The 21,938-nt window shown below is 41.1% G+C and overlaps 1 protein-coding gene across 6 annotated transcripts in view; it reads left to right on the plus strand.

The window, feature by feature from the left end:
- Nucleotides 1-21,938, plus strand: part of LOC128694432 (serpin B6) — a 139,972-nt gene that overhangs the window by 63,864 nt on the left and 54,170 nt on the right. For all 6 annotated transcript variants that reach the window (XM_070097931.1, XM_053784539.2, XM_053784540.2 and 3 more), the window contains exons 5-6: nucleotides 15,732-15,946; nucleotides 19,753-19,938. In XM_070097931.1, the coding sequence (XP_069954032.1) occupies nucleotides 15,732-15,946; nucleotides 19,753-19,938 (401 nt within the window). The remainder of the gene's footprint in view (nucleotides 1-15,731; nucleotides 15,947-19,752; nucleotides 19,939-21,938) is intronic.

Below are 21,938 nucleotides of genomic sequence, written 5' to 3' on the forward strand. Positions count from 1 at the left end.
AGGGCAAAAGAAGGAATGTCAGAATTAATTGTTGTAAATCATTTTCATCTAAAAAAGCCATAGAGAATTTACAGAATAACTAGCATTGCATGTGAAAAACATGGAGGTGCTAATCAAAGATCTGAATCACATGCAATGCATTTTTCAGTTTGAAATTACTGTAGATGACAAGTTAAAATAGGATAAGATTTTCTTCATTTTTTTAACCCTGGAGGGTTAGCCATCCAGGATAACCCAAGAAAGCCAGTGCATCATCGAGGACTGTCTAACTTATTTCCATTGGGGTCCTCAATCTTGTCCCCCAGGATGCAACCCACACTAGTCAACTAACACCCAGGTACCTATTTGCTGCTAGGTGAACACAACAACAGGTGTAAGGAAACATGTTGAAATGTTTTTGCCCCACCGGGAATCGAACCCAGGCCCTCCATGTGTGAAGCGAGAGCTTTAGCCACCAGGCCACAGGTGGCTAAGTGCTAACCTCACAAGGGTCATACAGCTAAGATGGGTATAGTAGCAGTGAGGAAAACAGCAATGAGAACTGTACACATGTCTGCCATGAAAATATTAACTGGCTGCCGCAGTCACATGATCAAGAAAAATATCTATGTATCAAACACTCTCAGTTGTTTTTTGAGTTTTCAGTAGTATCACATTGTGGTTGGAACTGATCAAAGATGTGTGAGCAAGAGTCCAAAGCAGTGAAATGAGACTGAAACTGCAAGAGGAGAAGGGCAAATTGGGAACAAGGACTTTCCAAAGTGGAAGGGAGAAGTAAGAGATGCGATGAGCAGAAAGATGAAATAGGCTGTTTGCTTTGCTATTGTTTGTAATGCATGTCCAGTGGAACCTCTACTTACGAGTGCATCCATGTGCAAGTTTTTCCAGATACAAGCAGCTGCTCGGTCGATTTTTTGCTTCCAGACACGAGCAAAATTTCTAGATGCGAGCAGGCCTCAAGGGAGGTTAATTGACACTGGTGAGGGGGTTCTTGTTCTTGATCTAGGGAATTGTATCTAAGTTGTTTGTTGGACTGTCTTATTGAAACTTGGGCAATGTATGATGAAAAGATGCTTCTTAACGTACACCAAAAGTGAAAGAAATCAGACCATAAATAACAGAGTTCACTTCTCACCATTAGCCTCCCCTTAGCAGTATATTTTCATATGGTTTTTATGGTTGTATTCTCTTTTTATTTGGTCTCATGTGATAGAATGGAAGATATACTACAAAAATAAATATGATTTTAATTGGTTTCATGATGAAAAGTACCTTGAAATTGAGATCAAAATAGCAGAAATGTTCGATTCTTTGGCGACATCAGTGGTAGACATCATGAGGTAGCAGTGACAGACAACATGAAGCAGCAGTGACAGACAACATGAAGCAGCAGTGACAGACAACATGAAGCAGCAGTGGCAGACAACATGAAGCAGCAGTGGCAGACAACATGAAGCAGCAGTGACAGACAACATGAAGCAGCAGTGGCAGACAACATGAAGCAGCAGTGGCAGACAACATGAGGTAGCAGTGACAGACAACATGAGGTAGCAGTGGCAGACAACATGAAGCAGCAGTGGCAGACAACATGAAGCAGCAGTGGCAGACAACATGAAGCAGCAGTGACAGACAACATGAAGCAGCAGTGGCAGACAACATGAAGCAGCAGTGGCAGACAACATGAAGCAGCAGTGACAGACAACATGAAGCAGCAGTGGCAGACAACATGAAGCAGCAGTGGCAGACAACATGAGGTAGCAGTGACAGACAACATGAAGCAGCAGTGACAGACAACATGAAGCAGCAGTGGCAGACAACATGAAGCAGCAGTGGCAGACAACATGAAGCAGCAGTGGCAGACAACATGAGGTAGCAGTGACAGACAACATGAAGCAGCAGTGGCAGACATCATGAAGCAGCAGTGACAGACAACATGAAGCAGCAGTGGCAGACAACATGAGGTAGCAGTGGCAGACAACATGAAGCAGCAGTGGCAGACAACATGAAGCAGCAGTGACAGACAACATGAGGTAGCAGTGGCAGACAACATGAAGCAGCAGTGGCAGACATCATGAGGTAGCAGTGGCAGACAACATGAAGCAGCAGTGGCAGACATCATGAGGTAGCAGTGGCAGACAACATGAAGCAGCAGTGGCAGACAACATGAAGCAGCAGTGACAGACAACATGAGGCAGCAGTGGCAGACAACATGAAGCAGCAGTGGCAGACAACATGAAGCAGCAGTGGCAGACATCATGAGGTAGCAGTGACAGACAACATGAGGTAGCAGTGGCAGACAACATGAAGCAGCAGTGGCAGACATCATGAGGTAGCAGTGGCAGACAACATGAAGCAGCAGTGGCAGACAACATGAAGCAGCAGTGGCAGACAACATGAAGCAGCAGTGGCAGACAACATGAAGCAGCAGTGGCAGACATCATGAGGTAGCAGTGGCAGACAACATGAAGCAGCAGTGGCAGACAACATGAAGCAGCAGTGGCAGACAACATGAAGTAGCAGTGACAGACAACATGAAGCAGCAGTGGCAGACAACAAGAAGCAGCAGTGACAGACAACATGAGGTAGCAGTGGCAGACAACATGAAGCAGCAGTGGCAGACAACATGAAGCAGCAGTGACAGACAACATGAAGCAACAGTGGCAGACAACATGAAGCAGCAGTGACAGACAACATGAGGTAGCAGTGGCAGACAACATGAGGTAGCAGTGACAGACATGAAGCAGCAGTGGCAGACAACATGAAGCAGCAGTGGCAGACAACATGAAGCAGCAGTGACAGACAACATGAGGTAGCAGTGGCAGACAACATGAAGCAGCAGTGGCAGACAACATGAGGTAGCAGTGGCAGACAACATGAAGCAACAGTGGCAGACAACATGAAGCAGCAGTGGCAGACAACATGAAGCAGCAGTGGCAGACAACATGAGGTAGCAGTGGCAGACAACATGAAGCAGCAGTGACAGACAACATGAAGCAGCAGTGGCAGACAACATGAGGTAGCAGTGGCAGACAACGTGAAGCAGCAGTGGCAGACAACATGAAGCAGCAGTGACAGACAACATGAGGTAGCAGTGGCAGACAACGTGAAGCAGCAGTGGCAGACAACATGAAGCAGCAGTGGCAGACAACATGAAGCAGCAGTGACAGACAACATGAGGTAGCAGTGGCAGACAACATGAGGTAGCAGTGACAGACATGAAGCAGCAGTGGCAGACAACATGAAGCAGCAGTGACAGACAACATGAAGCAGCAGTGACAGACAACATGAGGTAGCAGTGCCAGACAACATGAAGCAGCAGTGGCAGACAACATGAGGTAGCAGTGGCAGACAACATGAGGTAGCAGTGACAGACATGAAGCAGCAGTGGCAGACAACATGAAGCAGCAGTGACAGACAACATGAAGCAGCAGTGACAGACAACATGAGGTAGCAGTGGCAGACAACATGAAGCAGCAGTGGCAGACAACATGAGGTAGCAGTGGCAGACAACATGAAGCAACAGTGGCAGACAACATGAAGCAGCAGTGGCAGACAACATGAAGCAGCAGTGGCAGACAACATGAGGTAGCAGTGGCAGACAACATGAAGCAGCAGTGACAGACAACATGAAGCAGCAGTGACAGACAACATGAGGTAGCAGTGGCAGACAACATGAAGCAGCAGTGGCAGACAACATGAAGCAGCAGTGACAGACAACATGAAGCAGCAGTGACAGACAACATGAAGCAGCAGTGACAGACAACATGAAGCAGCAGTGGCAGACAGCATGAGGTAGCAGTGACAGACAACATGAAGCAGCAGTGACAGACAACATGAAGCAGCAGTGGCAGACAACATGAAGCAGCAGTGGCAGACAGCATGAGGTAGCAGTGGCAGACAACATGAAGCAGCAGTGACAGACAACATGAAGCAGCAGTGGCAGACAACATGAAGCAGCAGTGACAGACAACATGAAGCAGCAGTGGCAGACAACATGAAGCAGCAGTGGCAGACAACATGAAGCAGCAGTGACAGACAACATGAAGCAGCAGTGACAGACAACATGAAGCAGCAGTGGCAGACAACATGAAGCAGCAGTGACAGACAACATGAAGCAGCAGTGACAGACAACATGAAGCAGCAGTGGCAGACAACATGAAGCAGCAGTGACAGACAACATGAAGCAGCAGTGGCAGACAACATGAAGCAGCAGTGGCAGACAACATGAAGCAGCAGTGACAGACAACATGAAGCAGCAGTGACAGACATCATGAAGCAGCAGTGGCAGACATCATGAAGCAGCAGTGGCAGACAACATGAAGCAGCAGTGGTAGACAACATGAAGCAGCAGTGGCAGACAACATGAAGCAGCAGTGACAGACAACATGAAGCAGCGGTGACAGACAACATGAAGCAGCAGTGGCAGACTAACATGAAGCAGCAGTGGCAGACAACATGAAGCAGCAGTGGCAGACAACATGAAGCAGCAGTGGCAGACAACATGAAGCAGCAGTGGCAGACTAACATGAAGCAGCAGTGACAGACAACATGAAGCAGCAGTGGCAGACAACATGAAGCAGCAGTGGCAGACAACATGAAGCAGCAGTGGCAGACAACATGAAGCAACAGTGACAGACAACATGAGGTAGCAGTGACAGACAACATGAGGTAGCAGTGGCAGACAACATGAGGTAGCAGTGGCAGACAACATGAGGTAGCAGTGACAGACATGAAGCAGCAGTGGCAGACAACATGAAGCAGCAGTGACAGACAACATGAAGCAGCAGTGACAGACAACATGAGGTAGCAGTGGCAGACAACATGAGGTAGCAGTGGCAGACAACATGAGGTAGCAGTGGCAGACATGAAGCAGCAGTGGCAGACAACATGAAGCAGCAGTGACAGACAACATGAAGCAGCGGTGACAGACAACATGAGGTAGCAGTGGCAGACAACATGAGGTAGCAGTGGCAGACAACATGAGGTAGCAGTGACAGACATGAAGCAGCAGTGACAGACAACATGAAGCAGCAGTGACAGACAACATGAAGCAGCAGTGACAGACAACATGAAGCAGCAGTGGCAGACAACATGAAGCAGCAGTGACAGACAACATGAAGCAGCAGTGGCAGACAACATGAAGCAGCAGTGACAGACAACATGAAGCAGCAGTGGCAGACAACATGAAGCAGCAGTGGCAGACAACATGAAGCAGCAGTGGCAGACTAACATGAAGCAGCAGTGGCAGACAACATGAAGCAGCAGTGGCAAAGTGTAGCATTAAGAGTTTAGCAATTAATTGAAGAATTAAGAGTGTAGCACTTATAAGTCACTCTGATTTTTTTTAGGTTGTCCTAGGTTCTCTACACATGTAGTCAGGAGCAGAAATGACCTCTGTGGTGGCCCTATAAACCCCAACAACAATGGCTGCTGTCACCACCACTAGCCACATACCTAATGACATGTAGCTTTTTATTCATTTTAGTGTATATATCATGTTTCTTTGTTATTAATATTGTTTATTATGCCATATTACAAGAATTGTGATAGATAAATAAGCTGTAGAGTTGACATTAGGGAAATTATTAAAGTATTTTCTCGTGCCTGGAATTCCACTGGAGCGAATTAATTCCAATTCAATTAATTTAAATGAGGAAAATTGACTCTGCAAACGAGCAAATCCAGTTGCGAGCAAGGTCATGGAACAGATTAAACTCGTAAGTAGAGGTTCTACTGTACTTAATTCTGTAGGTTGTGTGGGATCATGAAGGATATAAGATAACTGAGGCATTGTTCATCTTGAGGATTCAACAATGAGGTGTTACACTGTATATAGACCTCTGGTCATAGGTATCTGAAAAACTTCCTCAGACACAAATGCTATCCCTGGTAATGAATGAATGACACCTAACCCTCCCTGATGATGAGTGACACCTTGTCCTGAAAGAGTAATGGCAGGAGCAGAAGAAAATACCTGGTCCTTATGGTCCAATTTAGATAAAATTATGGCTGCCAAGTGAGTGTAAAACGAAACCCTGTAATTGTTTTACATGATGGTAGGATTGATGGTGTCTTTTTCCTGTCTCATAAATATGCAAGATTTCAGGTGCATCTTGCTACTTCTACTTGCACTTAGGTCAAACTACACATGCATGTACAAGCACATATATACACACCCCTCTGGGTTTTCTTATATTTTCTTACTAGTTCTTGTTCTTCTTTATTTCCTCTTATTTCAATGGGAAAATGGAACAGAATTCTTCCTCCATAAGCCATGCATGGCATAAGAGGAGACTAAAATGCCGGGAGCAAAGGGCAACTAACCCTTTCTCCTGTATACATTACTAAAGTTAAAAAGAGAAACTTTTCTTTTTCTTTTTGGGTCACCCTGCCTTGGTGGGATGCAGCCAGTACGTTGAAAGAAGATATATAGTACTGTGATGCAATATGCATGAGCCCTTGTTTTCCTAAAATTCAAATAGCAATCAGCATTACAAGTGTACTGGTAGTGGCTGCATACTACAAGCTTTGTTTAGTTATGTGGCACTCTGTTTTGGACCTTCTTTCCCCATTTCCCAACTTTCTAATGTTGCTTTTGCCCAGTTTAAATTCCAGAAACCTTTCACTCAACCATTCCTGAAATCTAAATTTTCTTGCAGCCTTCTTTCATCCTCGACACTTTGTATGCTCTTCATACATTTTGGTATTACGTATCTGTAAACAAGGCTGTATTGGGGTTATCCCCTGTAACCAAGCTCTTTAAATATTCACAAATGTTCAAAAATACTGTATTTAAATAGTTCATGCACAGTGATATATTACCAGAAATTATTAATAAATACCCAAACTTTCCATGCTGTAAATAATTCATAGCCTTTGTAGCTTGTTTAATTAGCAGTGCACAGGAAATAGATTGGGAGAACCTAGAGCCACATGGGGGCCAAGAAACATGGAGGGCTAAGATGGTGGAAGTGGTACTAGAAAGCCTCATGTACCAACATGTAAGGGACACTACTAGAGAGAGAGGAGAGGATGAACCAACAAGATTGGACCTAGTATTCACCTTGAGTAGTGCAGATATTGAGGACATCACATATGAAAGACCCCTTGGGGCCAGTGATCATGTGGTTCTGAGTTTCAACTACATAGTAAAGTTACAGGTGGAGGGGGAAGTAGGAAGGGCCAGACGAATGAAGCCAAACTACAAGAAAGGGGGTTACGTAGGCATCAAGAATTTCCTGCATGGGGTTTAGTGGGAGAGAGAGCTGGCAGGGAAGTCAGTAAACGAGATGATGGAATATATGACAACAATATGCAAAGAAGCTGAGGAGAGGTTTGTACCCAAGGGTAACAAAAAATCAAGGATGAGCCTGTGGTTCACCCAAAGGTGCAGGGAGGCCAAAACTAAGTGTGCTAGAGAATGGAAGAAGTATAGAAGGCAAAGGACCTAGGAGAATAAGGAGAGCAGTCGAAGAGCCAGAAATGAATATGCACAGGTAAGAAGGGAGGCCCAACGGCAATACGAAAATGACATAGCAGTGAAAGCCAAATCTGTCCCAAAGCTGTTGTACAGCTACATCAGGAGGAATGCAACAATCAAGGACCAGGTAATCAGGCTGAGGAAGGAAGGGGGGCAGGTCACAAAAAATAACTGTGAAGTATGTGAGGAGCTCAACAGGAGATCCAAAGAAGTGTTCACAGAGGAGACAGAAGGGCCTCCAGAAAGGCAGAGGTGGGGTACACCATCAAGTGTTGGACACAATACATACAACTGAGGAAAAAGTGAAGAGGCTGCTCAGTGAGCTAGATACCTCAAAGGTGATGGGACTGGATAACATCTCTCTATGGGTTCTGAGAGAGGGAGCAGAGGCACTATGTGTACCACTAACAACAATCTTCAACACATCTATTGAAATGGTGATTACCTGAAGTATGGAAGACAACAAATGTAGTCCCAATTTTTAAAAAAGGAGACACGAAGCATTAAATTACAGACCAGTGTCACTGACATGTATAGTATGCAAGGTCATGGAGAAGATTATCAGGAGAAGAGTGGTGGAGCATTTAGAAAGGAATGAGCTTATCAACGACAGCCAGCGCGGTTTCAGGGATGGGAAGTCCTGCATCACAAACCTACTGGAGTTCTATGACAGGGTGACAGCAGTAAGACAAGAGAGAGGAGTGGGTAGATCGCATTTTCTTGGAATGTAAGAAGGCATTTGACACAGTTCCACACAAGAGATTAGTGCAAAAGCTGGAGAACCAGGCAGGGATAACAGGAAAGGCATAACAGTGGATCAGGAAATACCTGTTAGGAAGACAACAGCGAGTCATGGTACGTGATGAGGTGTCAGAGTGGGCGCCTGTAATGAGCGGGGTGCCACGGATCAATCCTAGGACTGGTACTGTTTCTTGTATTTGTGAACGACATGATGGAAGGAATGAACTCCAAAGTGTCCCTGTTTGCAGACGATGTGAAGATGATGAGAAGAATTCAATCAAACAAGGACCAGGCAGAACTACAGAGGGATCTGGACAGGCTGCAGGGCTGGTCCTGCAACTGGCTCCTGGAGTTCAACCCCACCATGTGCAAAGTCATGAAGATTGGGGAAGGGCAGAGATGACCACAGACGGAGTACAGTCTAGGGGGCCAGAGACTACAAACCTCACTCAAGGAAAAGGATCTTGGGGTGAGTATAACACTGGGCACATCTCCTGATGAGGCATACAGCAACCAAATAACTGTGGCAGCATACTGGCGCCTGGCAAACCTGAGAACAGCATTCCAACATCTTAATAAGGAGTCATGCAGGACCCTGTACACTGTGTACATTAGGCCTATACTGGAGTATGCAGTGCCAGTTTGGAACCCTCACCTAGTCAAGCATGTAAGGAAACTAGAGAAAGTGCAAAGGTTTGCAACAAGACTAATCCCGGAGCTAAGGGGTGTGTCCTACGAGGAGAGGTTAAGGGAAATCAACCTGATAACACTGAAAGACAGGAGAGATAGGAGGGATATGATAACAACATATAAAATACTGAGAGGAATAGGCAAGGTGGACAGAGACAGGATGTTCCAGAGATGGGACACAGCAACAAGGGGTCACAGTTGGAAGTTGAAGACTCAGATGAATCACAAGGATGTCAGGAAGTATTTCTTCAGTCACAGAGTTGTCAGGAAGTGGAATAGTCTGGGAAGTAATGTAGTGGAGGCAGGATCTATACATAGCTTTAACCCTTTGACTGTCGCGGCCGTATATATACGTCTTACGTCCTGGTGTCGCAAAATTTCAAAAAAAAAAAAAAATATTTTTTCTTATGAAATGATAGAGAATCTTTTCCCGATTGTAATGACACCAAAAAAAACGAAATTTGATGGAAAACTAACGGAATTATGCTCTCGCGAAGTTAGCGACCTCGGCGCTGTTTACATATCGGCGATTTCGCCCGCTTTGAGCCCTATTTTTGGCTAATTCCATTATTCCAGTCGCCCAAACTCATAGCTATTTCTTTAGAACTCCATTTTTTCTATCGATTGAGTACAAGAAACTGCCCATTTACCGATTTCAACTACCTAATAATGTGGTCAGAAATTTGCAATTTGGCCAATTTCACGAAAACTAAAAAATATGACAATTTCAAAATAAGGTCCAGAATGAACAATGCAGACATTCCTGGCTCTAAAATAACATTTTATTTGCTCATCAGTCGTGTTTCCAGGCCCCTCTGATATTACTCTTGCTTTCTATTTTGAATTTTTATTCAAACAAAAAATTGAAGACTTACTATTATGCAGACTACTGCAATACTGTAATAATTGTATAAATAACATCAACCCATTCATGACTGCATATTAGAATGGCTAGTTGGACATTTACTGGAAAATGGCATCATTTGCTTACTTTTGAACATTGGCAAAAATCGAACATTTCCCCTACTTTGAGCTCCATTTCTAGGTTCTTTTTATAGTAAAATCAATCAAAATCATCTCTATTTCTATAATATGTCTTCCATTCTATCAAATGAGACCAACAAAACGAGAATACAACCATAAATACTATACGAAAATAGACCACAAAGTCGGCATTTTAATTAAAAAAAACGGTCGGAGTTTTTTTTTCTCATTATGCACTGCGTGCTCCAGGATTTTTTTTATATGGTGCACACTGACCACACAGACCCATTCTCTCACATGTAGGCCTACCAGCTTTCTCCTGCTTGATTTGAAGCCGCTAGAATTTATGAGTATATATACGTCAAACACGGTACCTCGTAAAACGTATATATACGGCCGCGACAGTCAAAGGGTTAAGGAGAGGTATAATAAAACTCATGGAACAGATAGAGTGACCGAGTAGCGGCCAGTGAAGAGGCAGGGCCAGGAGCTGAGACTCGACCCCTGCAACCACAACTAGGTGAGTACAGTTGCTAGTTCCTTATTCCAGTGTTTCTTTGTAACATAATGCTGTAAATATGCTTGATTGTAATACTTATGGTATGCAACTGAATTTGTTGTGTAACCAGCTCATTACTAATGTTACTGAAGCCAATACTACTTTTGTAACTAATTACATGTACCATCCGACTTACGACCGTGTTCGGTTCCGACAAACTGGTCATAAGTCGAAATGGACGCAAGTCGAACCTTACTACTGAATATCAACATCACATTTTCTAAATGAGTTTATTTTATTGTTTTATTTTGGTATTTCATTTTTACTTTACTTTTTATGCTGTTAGTACTGTATTTTATACTGAAAGGTTTAGGATAAACACTGTGTACAACACAGACAGTTGTTTATTTCCCAGAAATTTGGCATAGAAAACACGGTCGTAAGTCAAATGGTCGTATGTCGAGCAGGTCGTAAGTTGGATGGTAGGTGTAATTTCTACTGTAAATTTCTTAACAGAGTGTAGGACTCTAGTCACTGGACCTGTTATGTTCCTCTGCAATCTTTTGATTACTGCTGTTTTTTTTTTATTTTCTACATACGGGAGCAATGGGCTAGTAACCCCTTCTCCTGTATACAATTACTAAAAAAGAGAAGAAGAAAAACTTTATAAAACTGGGTTGCTTAAATGTGCGTGGATGTAGTGCGGATGACAAGAAACAGATGATTGCTGATGTTATGAATGAAAAGAAGTTGGATGTCCTGGCCCTAAGCGAAACAAAACTGAAGGGGGTAGGAGAGTTTCAGTGGGGGGAAATAAATGGGATTAAATCTGGAGTATCTGAGAGAGTTAGAGCAAAGGAAGGGGTAGCAGTAATGTTAAATGATCAGTTATGGAAGGAGAAAAGAGAATATGAATGTGTAAATTCAAGAATTATGTGGATTAAAGTAAAGGTTGGATGCGAGAAATGGGTCATAATAAGCGTGTATGCACCTGGAGAAGAGAGGAATGCAGAGGAGAGAGAGAGATTTTGGGAGATGTTAAGTGAATGTATAGGAGCCTTTGAACCAAGTGAGAGAGTAATTGTGGTAGGGGACTTGAATGCTAAAGTAGGAGAAACTTTTAGAGAGGGTGTGGTAGGTAAGTTTGGGGTGCCAGGTGTAAATGATAATGGGAGCCCTTTGATTGAACTTTGTATAGAAAGGGGTTTAGTTATAGGTAATACATATTTTAAGAAAAAGAGGATAAATAAGTATACACGATATGATGTAGGGCGAAATGACAGTAGTTTGTTGGATTATGTATTGGTAGATAAAAGACTGTTGAGTAGACTTCAGGATGTACATGTTTATAGAGGGGCCACAGATATATCAGATCACTTTCTAGTTGTAGCTACACTGAGAGTAAAAGGTAGATGGGATACAAGGAGAATAGAAGCATCAGGGAAGAGAGAGGTGAAGGTTTATAAACTAAAAGAGGAGGCAGTTAGGGTAAGATATAAACAGCTATTGGAGGATAGATGGGCTAATGAGAGCATAGGCAATGGGGTTGAAGAGGTATGGGGTAGGTTTAAAAATGTAGTGTTAGAGTGTTCAGCAGAAGTTTGTGGTTACAGGAAAGTGGGTGCAGGAGGGAAGAGGAGCGATTGGTGGAATGATGATGTAAAGAGTAGTAAGGGAGAAAAAGTTAGCATATGAGAAGTTTTTACAAAGTAGAAGTGATGCAAGGAGGGAAGAGTATATGGAGAAAAAGAGAGAAGTTAAGAGAGTGGTGAAGCAATGTAAAAAGAGAGCAAATGAGAGAGTGGGTGAGATGTTATCAACAAATTTTGTTGAAAATAAGAAAAAGTTTTGGAGTGAGATTAACAAGTTAAGAAAGCCTAGAGAACAAATGGATTTGTCAGTTAAAAATAGGAGAGGAGAGTTATTAAATGGAGAGTTAGAGGTATTGGGAAGATGGAAGGAATATTTTGAGGAATTGTTAAATGTTGATGAAGATAGGGAAGCTGTGATTTCGTGTATAGGGCAAGGAGGAATAACATCTTGTAGGAGTGAGGAAGAGCCAGTTGTGAGTGTGGGGGAAGTTCGTGAGGCAGTAGGTAAAATGAAAGGGGGTAAGGCAGCCGGGATTGATGGGATAAAGATAGAAATGTTAAAAGCAGGTGGGGATATAGTTTTGGAGTGGTTGGTGCAATTATTTAATAAATGTATGGAAGAGGGTAAGGTACCTAGGGATTGGCAGAGAGCATGCATAGTTCCTTTGTATAAAGGCAAAGGGGATAAAAGAGAGTGCAAAAATTATAGGGGGATAAGTCTGTTGAGTGTACCTGGTAAAGTGTATGGTAGAGTTATAATTGAAAGAATTAAGAGTAAGACGGAGAATAGGATAGCAGATGAACAAGGAGGCTTTAGGAAAGGTAGGGGGTGTGTGGACCAGGTGTTTACAGTGAAACATATAAGTGAACAGTATTTAGATAAGGCTAAAGAAGTCTTTGTGGCATTTATGGATTTGGAAAAGGCGTATGACAGGGTGGATAGGGGGGCAATGTGGCAGATGTTGCAAGTGTATGGTGTAGGAGGTAGGTTACTGAAAGCAGTGAAGAGTTTTTACGAGGATAGTGAGGCTCAAGTTAGAGTATGTAGGAAAGAGGGAAATTTTTTCCCAGTAAAAGTAGGCCTTAGACAAGGATGTGTGATGTCACCGTGGTTGTTTAATATATTTATAGATGGGGTTGTAAGAGAAGTAAATGCGAGGGTCTTGGCAAGAGGCGTGGAGTTAAAAGATAAAGAATCACACACAAAGTGGGAGTTGTCACAGCTGCTCTTTGCTGATGACACTGTGCTCTTGGGAGATTCTGAAGAGAAGTTGCAGAGATTGGTGGATGAATTTGGTAGGGTGTGCAAAAGAAGAAAATTAAAGGTGAATACAGGAAAGAGTAAGGTTATGAGGATAACAAAAAGATTAGGTGATGAAAGATTGAATATCAGATTGGAGGGAGAGAGTATGGAGGAGGTGAACGTATTCAGATATTTGGGAGTGGACGTGTCAGCGGATGGGTCTATGAAAGATGAGGTGAATCATAGAATTGATGAGGGAAAAAGAGTGAGTGGTGCACTTAGGAGTCTGTGGAGACAAAGAACTTTGTCCTTGGAGGCAAAGAGGGGAATGTATGAGAGTATAGTTTTACCAACGCTCTTATGTGGGTGTGAAGCGTGGGTGATGAATGTTGCAGCGAGGAGAAGGCTGGAGGCAGTGGAGATGTCATGTCTGAGGGCAATGTGTGGTGTGAATATAATGCAGAGAATTCGTAGTTTGGAAGTTAGGAGGAGGTGCGGGATTACCAAAACTGTTGTCCAGAGGGCTGAGGAAGGGTTGTTGAGGTGGTTCGGACATGTAGAGAGAATGGAGCGAAACAGAATGACTTCAAGAGTGTATCAGTCTGTAGTGGAAGGAAGGCGGGGTAGGGGTCGGCCTAGGAAGGGTTGGAGGAAGGGGGTAAAGGAGGTTTTGTGTGCGAGGGGCTTGGACTTCCAGCAGGCATGCGTGAGCGTGTTTGATAGGAGTGAATGGAGACAAATGGTTTTTAATGCTTGACGTGCTGTTGGAGTGTGAGCAAAGTAACATTTATGAAGGGATTCAGGGAAACCGGCAGGCCGGACTTGAGTCCTGGAGATGGGAAGTACAGTGCCTGCACTCTGAAGGAGGGGTGTTAATGTTGCAGTTTAAAAACTGTAGTGTAAAGCACCCTTCTGGCAAGACAGTGATGGAGTAAATGATGGTGAAAGTTTTTCTTTTTCGGGCCACCCTGCCTTGGTGGGAATCGGCCGGTGTGATAAAAAAAAAAAAAAAAAAATACTGTTCCTTTCATTTTATGTGAGTTTCCTTCACTTATTTATCAAGCAGTACTCTTCGGGTCACCACAAAAAATATTAGTCTAGGAATATGCTGTTCACCCATCCCACTCTTTTTTGTTTGATCTCTGTTAATCTGTCACATAATGTGTATAAACTGGTGTATAAATTTACTTAGTGTGTTATATAACAGCTGAAAAACAAGACCAGTAAATTGATTGTGGTAGAACAATTGTAAGATTTTATTAAACATTTTCTTGCAGTTTAATGCTGCTCAGATATCATTAACCCTTTGACTGTCGTGGCCGTATATATACGTTTACGAGGTACCATGTTTGACGTATATATACTCATAAATTCTAGCAGCTTCAGATCAGGCAGGAGAAAGCTGGTAGGCCCACATGTGAGAGAATGGATCTGTGTGGTCAGTGTGCACCATATAAAAAAAATCCTGGAGCACACAGTGCATAATGAGAAAAGAAAAACTTCGACCGTTTTTTTTAATTAATATGCCGACTTTGTGGTCTATTTTCGTATAGCATTTGTGGTTGTATTCTCGTTTTCTTGGTCTCATTTGATAGAATGGAAACTATGTTATAGAAATAGAGGTGATTTTGATTAATTTTACTATAAAAAGAACCTGGAAATGGAGCACAAAGTACAGGAAATGTTTGATTTTTGCCGATGTTCAAAAGTAAACAAATGATGTCATTTTCCAATAAATGTCCAAATAGCCATTCTAATATGCAGTCATGAATGGGTTGATGTAATTTTTACAATTATTACAGTATTGCAGTAGTCTGCATATCAGTAAATCTTCTATTTTTTGTTTGAATAAAATTTCAAAATAAAAAGCAAGAGTAATATCACAGGGGTCTGGAGACATGACTGATGAACAAAGAAAATGTTATTTTAGAGCCAGGAATGTCTGCATTGTTCATTCTTGTCCTTATTTTGAAATTGTCATATTTTTTAATTTTTGTGAAATTGGCCAAATTGCAAATTTCTGACCATGTTATTGGGTAGTTGAAATCTGTAAATGGGCAGTTTCTTGTACTCAATCGATGGAAAAAATGGAGTTCTGAAGAAATAGCTATAAGTTCGGTTGACTGGAATAATGGAATTAGCCGAAAATAGGGCTCAAAGTGGGCGAAATCGCCGATTTGTAAATATCACCGAGGTCGCTAACTTCGCGAGAGCGTAATTCCGTCAGTTTTCCATCAAATTTCGTTTTTTTTGGTGTCTTTGCAATCGGGAAAAGATTCTCTATCATTTCATAAGATTTTTTTTTTTTTTTTTTTTTTTTTTTTTTTTTTTTTTTTTTTTTTTTGAAATTTTGCGACACCAGGAGACACCTCAGGATTGGGGGTTGCGACAGTCAAAGGATTAAAAATGCTATGAGTTTCTTTTGTGTGTGTGTATGTTATATATAGAGCACTAAACTTTTGAGAGATTTATTACTGCTATTAACTTTTTCTTACATTTCAGGAGTCCTTAATAATTTGACAAGGATGGTCTTGGTAAATGCAGTGTACTTTAAGGGGCTCTGGGAGAATCAGTTCAGGGAATCTGCTACCCGTGACGGAGAGTTTTGGATAACAGGGAGTAAGAACGTCAAGGTGCCAATGATGCACATTAAGAAAGACTTTTGCATGCTGCACAATGCAAACCTTAAGGCAACAATTCTTGCAATGGACTATAAGGTTAGTAATTGTTATGATGGCAAGCAATGGCAGAATAAATAATCTTCAGACATAACCAGTATTGCTGTATAAAAGCTCCTTGCTCTGAAGGATGTGTGGGGATGTTGCATTCCAGTGCATCACTGGAATTGTGATAGAATTGTAGTGAGTTTTTGTAAAGGTTGCAAACTTACCATGTGTTTTTGTGTAGATCTAAGTTATGTATGGAATTTTATATTTCATCTTAGTTTTTATACCTTTTGTTACACAAATAACCCGCACATAAAAGAGAGAAGCTTACGATGACGTTTTGGTCCGACTTGGACCATTTACAAAGTCACACAAAGACAAAGGTTAATCTATTTGTGTTGATCTGTACTGATGATTTTGTTAGTAAATTTAATAGTGGTGAAATTGTTAGTAAGTTTGGCAGTGCTTCCACTCATCTTTGTGTGCTCAGTATTCTTTTTTCTGTTAAGTACAGCTCTGTTTCCTTGTAGAGTGACTGATGTGAGTACTCTTTTTCTGTCCAGTATGGCTGATTTTTGTAACATTTTGGGTTGAACTGGTATTGACTCTGATACATATATGCAACCTTCTTAGTTTTCCCACTGTTTTGTATTTATGCTGTCTCATCTGTTGTCTTTCCATGTTTTGGTCTATTCAGTCATTTTCAGGCTTGTTTTGCCAACAGGCACTGTAGTGACTGAAAAAAGTCATTATGGAAAAGTGGATAAAACACTTGGAGAGCAATGGACTATTAACTAGCAAATTTCTCTAAGTCATATCCATTTAGTGCAGTAGTCACAGCATTACAATGAAAAGTGCAAAACTAATTCCAAAAATAAGATACTACAGTAGACTGTCATTTAACACGGTAGTTACGTTCCTGAAAATGCCGTGTTAGTAAAATCGTGTTAGATTAACTGAAGAACTTATGGGAAAAATAGGGTTACGTTTCTGAGAGCCTCAAAAAAGCCAAACAACTTTTTTTAGGTCTCCACATCTTACAAAAATAAAAGTGAATATGTAATTGTAGTTCATTGTTGTGAGGCATTATGTTTTTTTACTGCTTAAGACTACAGATATAATAGAAATAATAGTATTTCTTACCTTAAATTATGGGTGTTGGTGTTTGTGGATGATTGTGAAGAGAGTGGAGAGTTATGCTGTGACTTTACTGGGCTGAGGTGGATGGTAGAGGTTCTGGTACTGAAGTCGATGGTTGTACTGGAGAGTTAACTTTAAGTCAGTCAGTCAAATCATTCAGTAAGCCAGTCAAGTCATTCAGTAAGTCAGTCAAATCATTCAGTAAGTTAGTCAAGTCATTCAGTAAATCAGTCAAGTCATTCAGTAAGTCAGTCAAGTCATTCAATAAGTCAGTTAAGTCATTCAGTCAGTCAAGTCATTCAGTAAGTCAGTCAGTCAATCATTCAGTCAGTCAGTCAGTCACACAAACTCATGTCTACCTCTTTTTCTGTGTACAAAGTAACACTTCATTTCGGCTACAGGTTATCTCTTGTCTAATACATGTATCTTTGTTTTTTCATTAATTCTAAGACTTAAATGCTTATACCTTTTCTTGCCACTTTCAGCAACACTGGTATTGCTACTGGGTGTCATGATTGCTTGGCAGATACAAGATATAGTAATTAAAAGATCATAACACAATTCACAAACACAGCTAGCTTGAAGCAGAGAAAGACTGGACACACATGAATTACGAACGCTGGGATGGTGGGGTGGTGTTGGAGGGTGGCAGGAAATGGTGGGAGGTTTCCCCAGCTGTTCCATAACAAGGCAGCCACTTGAGGAAAAGAGAATATTTTTTCCTTCCCACAAACTGAACGTGTTAAATTAATTTTACAATGTGTTACATAAAATTGTGCCACAATTCTTCAGTCGTGCTATACCCGAATCATGCCAAATAAACTCATGCTAAATGACGGTCTAGTGTATATTAATTGCTGAGAATAAGAAAAAAATTTTAGTGAGATAAATAGGTTAAAAAAGCCTAGGGAATGTATGTATTTAAAAGTTAAAAACAGAATAGGGAAGTTAGTAGATGGGAAGTTGGAAGTATATTGGGAAGATTGCAGGAATATTTTGAGGAACTGTTCAACGTTGATGAAGAGAAGGAAGCAGTAATTTCATGCATTTGCCAGGGAGGTATAACAGCTTTTAGGAGTGAAGAAGAGCCAGATGTGAGTGTGGGGAGGTATGCGAGGCATTACATAGAATGAAAGGAAGTAAAGCAGCTGGAACTGATGGAATCATGACATAAATGTTAAAAGCAAGGGGGGGATATATAGTGTTAGAGTGGTTGGTACTTTTGTTCAATAAATGTTTGGAAGAGGGGAAGGTACATAGGGACTGGCAGAGAGCATGTATAATTCCTTTATATAAAGGGAAAGGGGGACAAAAGAATTTGTAAAAATTATAGGGGAAGAAGTTTATTGAGCATACCAGGTAAAGTGTATGGTAGGGTAATTATTGAAAGAATTAGAGGTAAGACAGAGAGCAGGATAGCAGATGAACAAGAAGGCTTTAGAATGGGTAGGGGATGTGTAGATAAGGTGTTTATGTTGAAGCATACAAGTGAACAATATTTACATACAAGTAGGGATGTTTTCATTGCATTTATGGATTTAGAAAAGGCATATAATAGGGTGGATAGGGGAGCAATGTGCTAGATGTTGCAAGTTTATGGAATAGGTAGTAAGTTATTAAATTCTGTAAAGAGTTTTTACGAGAATAGTGAGGCTCAGGGTAGTGTGTAGGAGAGAGGGAGTTTACTTTCCAGTAAAAGTAGGCCTTAGACAGGGATGTATAATGTCACCATGGTTGTTTAACATATTTCAAGATGGAGTTGTAAAAGAAGTAAATGCTAGTGTGTTAGGGAGAGGGGTGAAATTAAATTATGGGGAATCAGATACGTACAAAATGAGAGTTGTCACTAACTTTTTGTTGATGATACTGTGCTTTTGGGAGACTAAAGAGAAGTTGCAAAGGTTGGTGGACTAGATTTGGAGGGTGTGTAAAGAAAGTTGAAAGTGAACATAGATAAGAGTAAGGTGATGAGGATATCAAATGAGTTAGGTAAAGAAAAATTGGATGTAATTTTGAAGGTAGGGGGTATTGTAATTTCCACCTGCAGGTGGAAATTACAATGCCTGCACTTTAAAGGAGGGGTTTGGAATATTGGCTATTTGGAGTTACATCTAAACTGTTATATCTGGGCACCTCTGCAAAGACAGTGATTATGTGTGAATGATGGTGACAGTGTTGAATGATGGTGAAAGTGTTTCTTTCCTGTTTTGGGTCACCCTGTTTCGGTGGGAGATGACCGGCGTGTTGAAAAAAAAAATTAATTCCGATTACCTATTTATAGCTACAGTTACAGATCTATGCATCAAATGTCCCATCTTCAGTGTTGAATCTATCATATAATTTTCTTTAAATTTTAGTGGTTGTAACATTTACTGTCTTGTCTTGTATCCTATTCTGTTGTTCAACCATTGAAAAAATTTCAGGTATCCTTTTGGCTAGTTTCTTTCTAGTCTTTACATCTTTACTCTGAGAAGTGAATGGGAGATGGAGAAAAAATGGCTTTTTTGCTATTGTACTTGTAAATAAACTTGCACTAAACTCATTCTACATTTTTGTAGGTTGTTTCTTCACAGCTTATGTTGAGAGTCAGTTTCTTTATTCAGATGAATCACAATAATTTAACATTTGGCATTAGTCTACATATTATTTTAAGATGAACTCATTAATTCACTTGTAGTCAAGTTCACAGGTGTATAATTCTCACTGTATCTTTGCAGGGGTCAAGGCTGAGCATGGTATTTGTGTTGCCTGACAAACGTGATGGACTAGCAGAGGTTGAGGCTAATCTAGCCAATGTAGATTTTAGTAAAATTGATAAAAATCTACCAAAAGATGAAGTGGAAGTTACTCTACCAAAATTCAAGCTTGAAGAATCATTAGATTTGATTAATCATTTGAATGAGGTAAATTATCTTGTTTCAAACTAGAGAAGTTTGTTTATAATATTCCAGCAGGTATATGACATGGTTTTAATATTAAATACAAATTAAAATTGTATTGGAAATTTGAACAATATAAACAAGTTCATTCAATGTTGAATTATCAACTTTCTATGAGAATTAAGAATTGAAGTTAATGCTATGTTTAGTGTTGATGAATAAGACTCAAGTGACACACTTGAATAAGGAACAATATATACAGTGGTCCCCATGGGGAAGTGGAACAGAATTCTTCCTCCGTAAGCTATGCGTGTCGTAAGAGGCAACTAAAATGCCAGGAGCAAGGGGCTAGTAACCCCTTCTGTATATACTACTAAATTTAAAAAGAGAAACTTTTGTTTTTCCTTTTGGGCCACCCCACCTCAGTGGGATACGGCTGGTGCGTTGAAAGAAAGATATACAGTGGCAAAACAGAAGTGATTATTATTATTATTATAAGTGATTATTATTATTATTATTTTCTTTTTTTTCAACAAACTGGCTGTATCCCACCAAGGCAGGGTGACCTAAAAAGAAAAATGAAACATTCTCTTTATAAATTTAGTAATGTATACAGGAGAAGAGATTACTAGCCCCTCTCTCCCGGCATTTTAGCCACCTCTTACGACATGCATGGCTTACAGAGGAAGAATTTTGTTCCACATTCCCATGGAGATAAGAGGAAACAAGAACAAGAACTAGTAAGAAAATAGAAGAAAACGCAGAGGGGTGTGTATATATATGCTTGTATATCCATGTGTAGTGTGACCTAAATGTAAATAGAAGTAGCAAGATGTTCCTTAAATGTTGCATGTTTATGAGACAGAAAAAAAAGACTCCATCAATCCTACCATCATGTAAAACAATTACAGGTTTCTGCTTTACATTTGATTGGCAGGACAGTAGTACCTCCCTGGGTGGTTGCTGTCAACCAACCTACTACCTAGGACTTATTATTATTACAGCACTGCATGGTAGGATGTATGAACTGTGTAGTATGCTTTATTTGACACTAGCAAGGGTGGAGAGTATAACAGAGGTAGAGTTAGTAAGGGTGGAGAGGAGTGCTAAATAAGTACAATCAAAGGTTCTGTAATAACTCTGTTGCTGTCAAAGATGGAGTCTGCATCAAAGGCAGGGCTGTCAGCAGGGAGGGAAGATAAAGTAAGAGTGTTAGAGCAGTGATGACATTGGAGGTAAATCCTGCATGCTTAGAAGTGAGTAGAGAGATGTGGTTTATGGGGATGACATATTTATGAAATGTGAGCAAAGTTATATCCATGAATGGACTTAGAAAAAACTTTTAGCCAGACTTGAGTTCTGGAAGTGGGAGTGCAGTTTCTGCACTTTGCAGGAGAGGCATGAATGTTATGATTTATAGTCTTCTGAATGGTGATGTCCATGCACTTCTGGCAAGACAACTAGTAAATGAGTAATGGTTAATGTGTTTCCTCCTTTGGGTTGCCAACCCAGGTGGAAAATGGGGTGTGTGCTAGAAAAATAGGGTAATTATAGCTGTTCTTTAGATTTGCTGTTGCTGGTTAGTAACTTCTTTACATTACAATTCACTCTGGGAACTTTACTGCATCACTAACTATATTAAAGAACAAATGTATAATGATTGTCATAAAAGTAATAGTTAACAGTAAGTCATTGAACTGTTTAGGTGCCCCGTGGCCTGGTGGCAAAAACTCTCGCTTCACATGGTGAGGGTCAGGGTTTGATACCCAGTGAAGGGGTGGAAACATTGGACGTGTTTCCATACACCGGTTGTCCATGTTCACCCATTAGTAAAATGAGTACATAGGTGTTAGTCGACTTATGTTTATCTGGAGTTTATCTGGAGAGAGTTCCGGGGATCAACGCCCCCGCGGCCCAGTCTGTGACCAGGCCTCCTTAGGTCAGTGTCCCAGGATGCGACCCACACCAGTCGACTAACACCCAGGTACCCATTTTACTGATGGGGAACATAGACAACAGGTGGA

The sequence above is a fragment of the Cherax quadricarinatus genome, chromosome 60 (assembly GCF_038502225.1).
Source record: "Cherax quadricarinatus isolate ZL_2023a chromosome 60, ASM3850222v1, whole genome shotgun sequence".
In the NCBI taxonomy this organism is placed as follows: Eukaryota; Metazoa; Arthropoda; class Malacostraca; order Decapoda; family Parastacidae; genus Cherax; species Cherax quadricarinatus.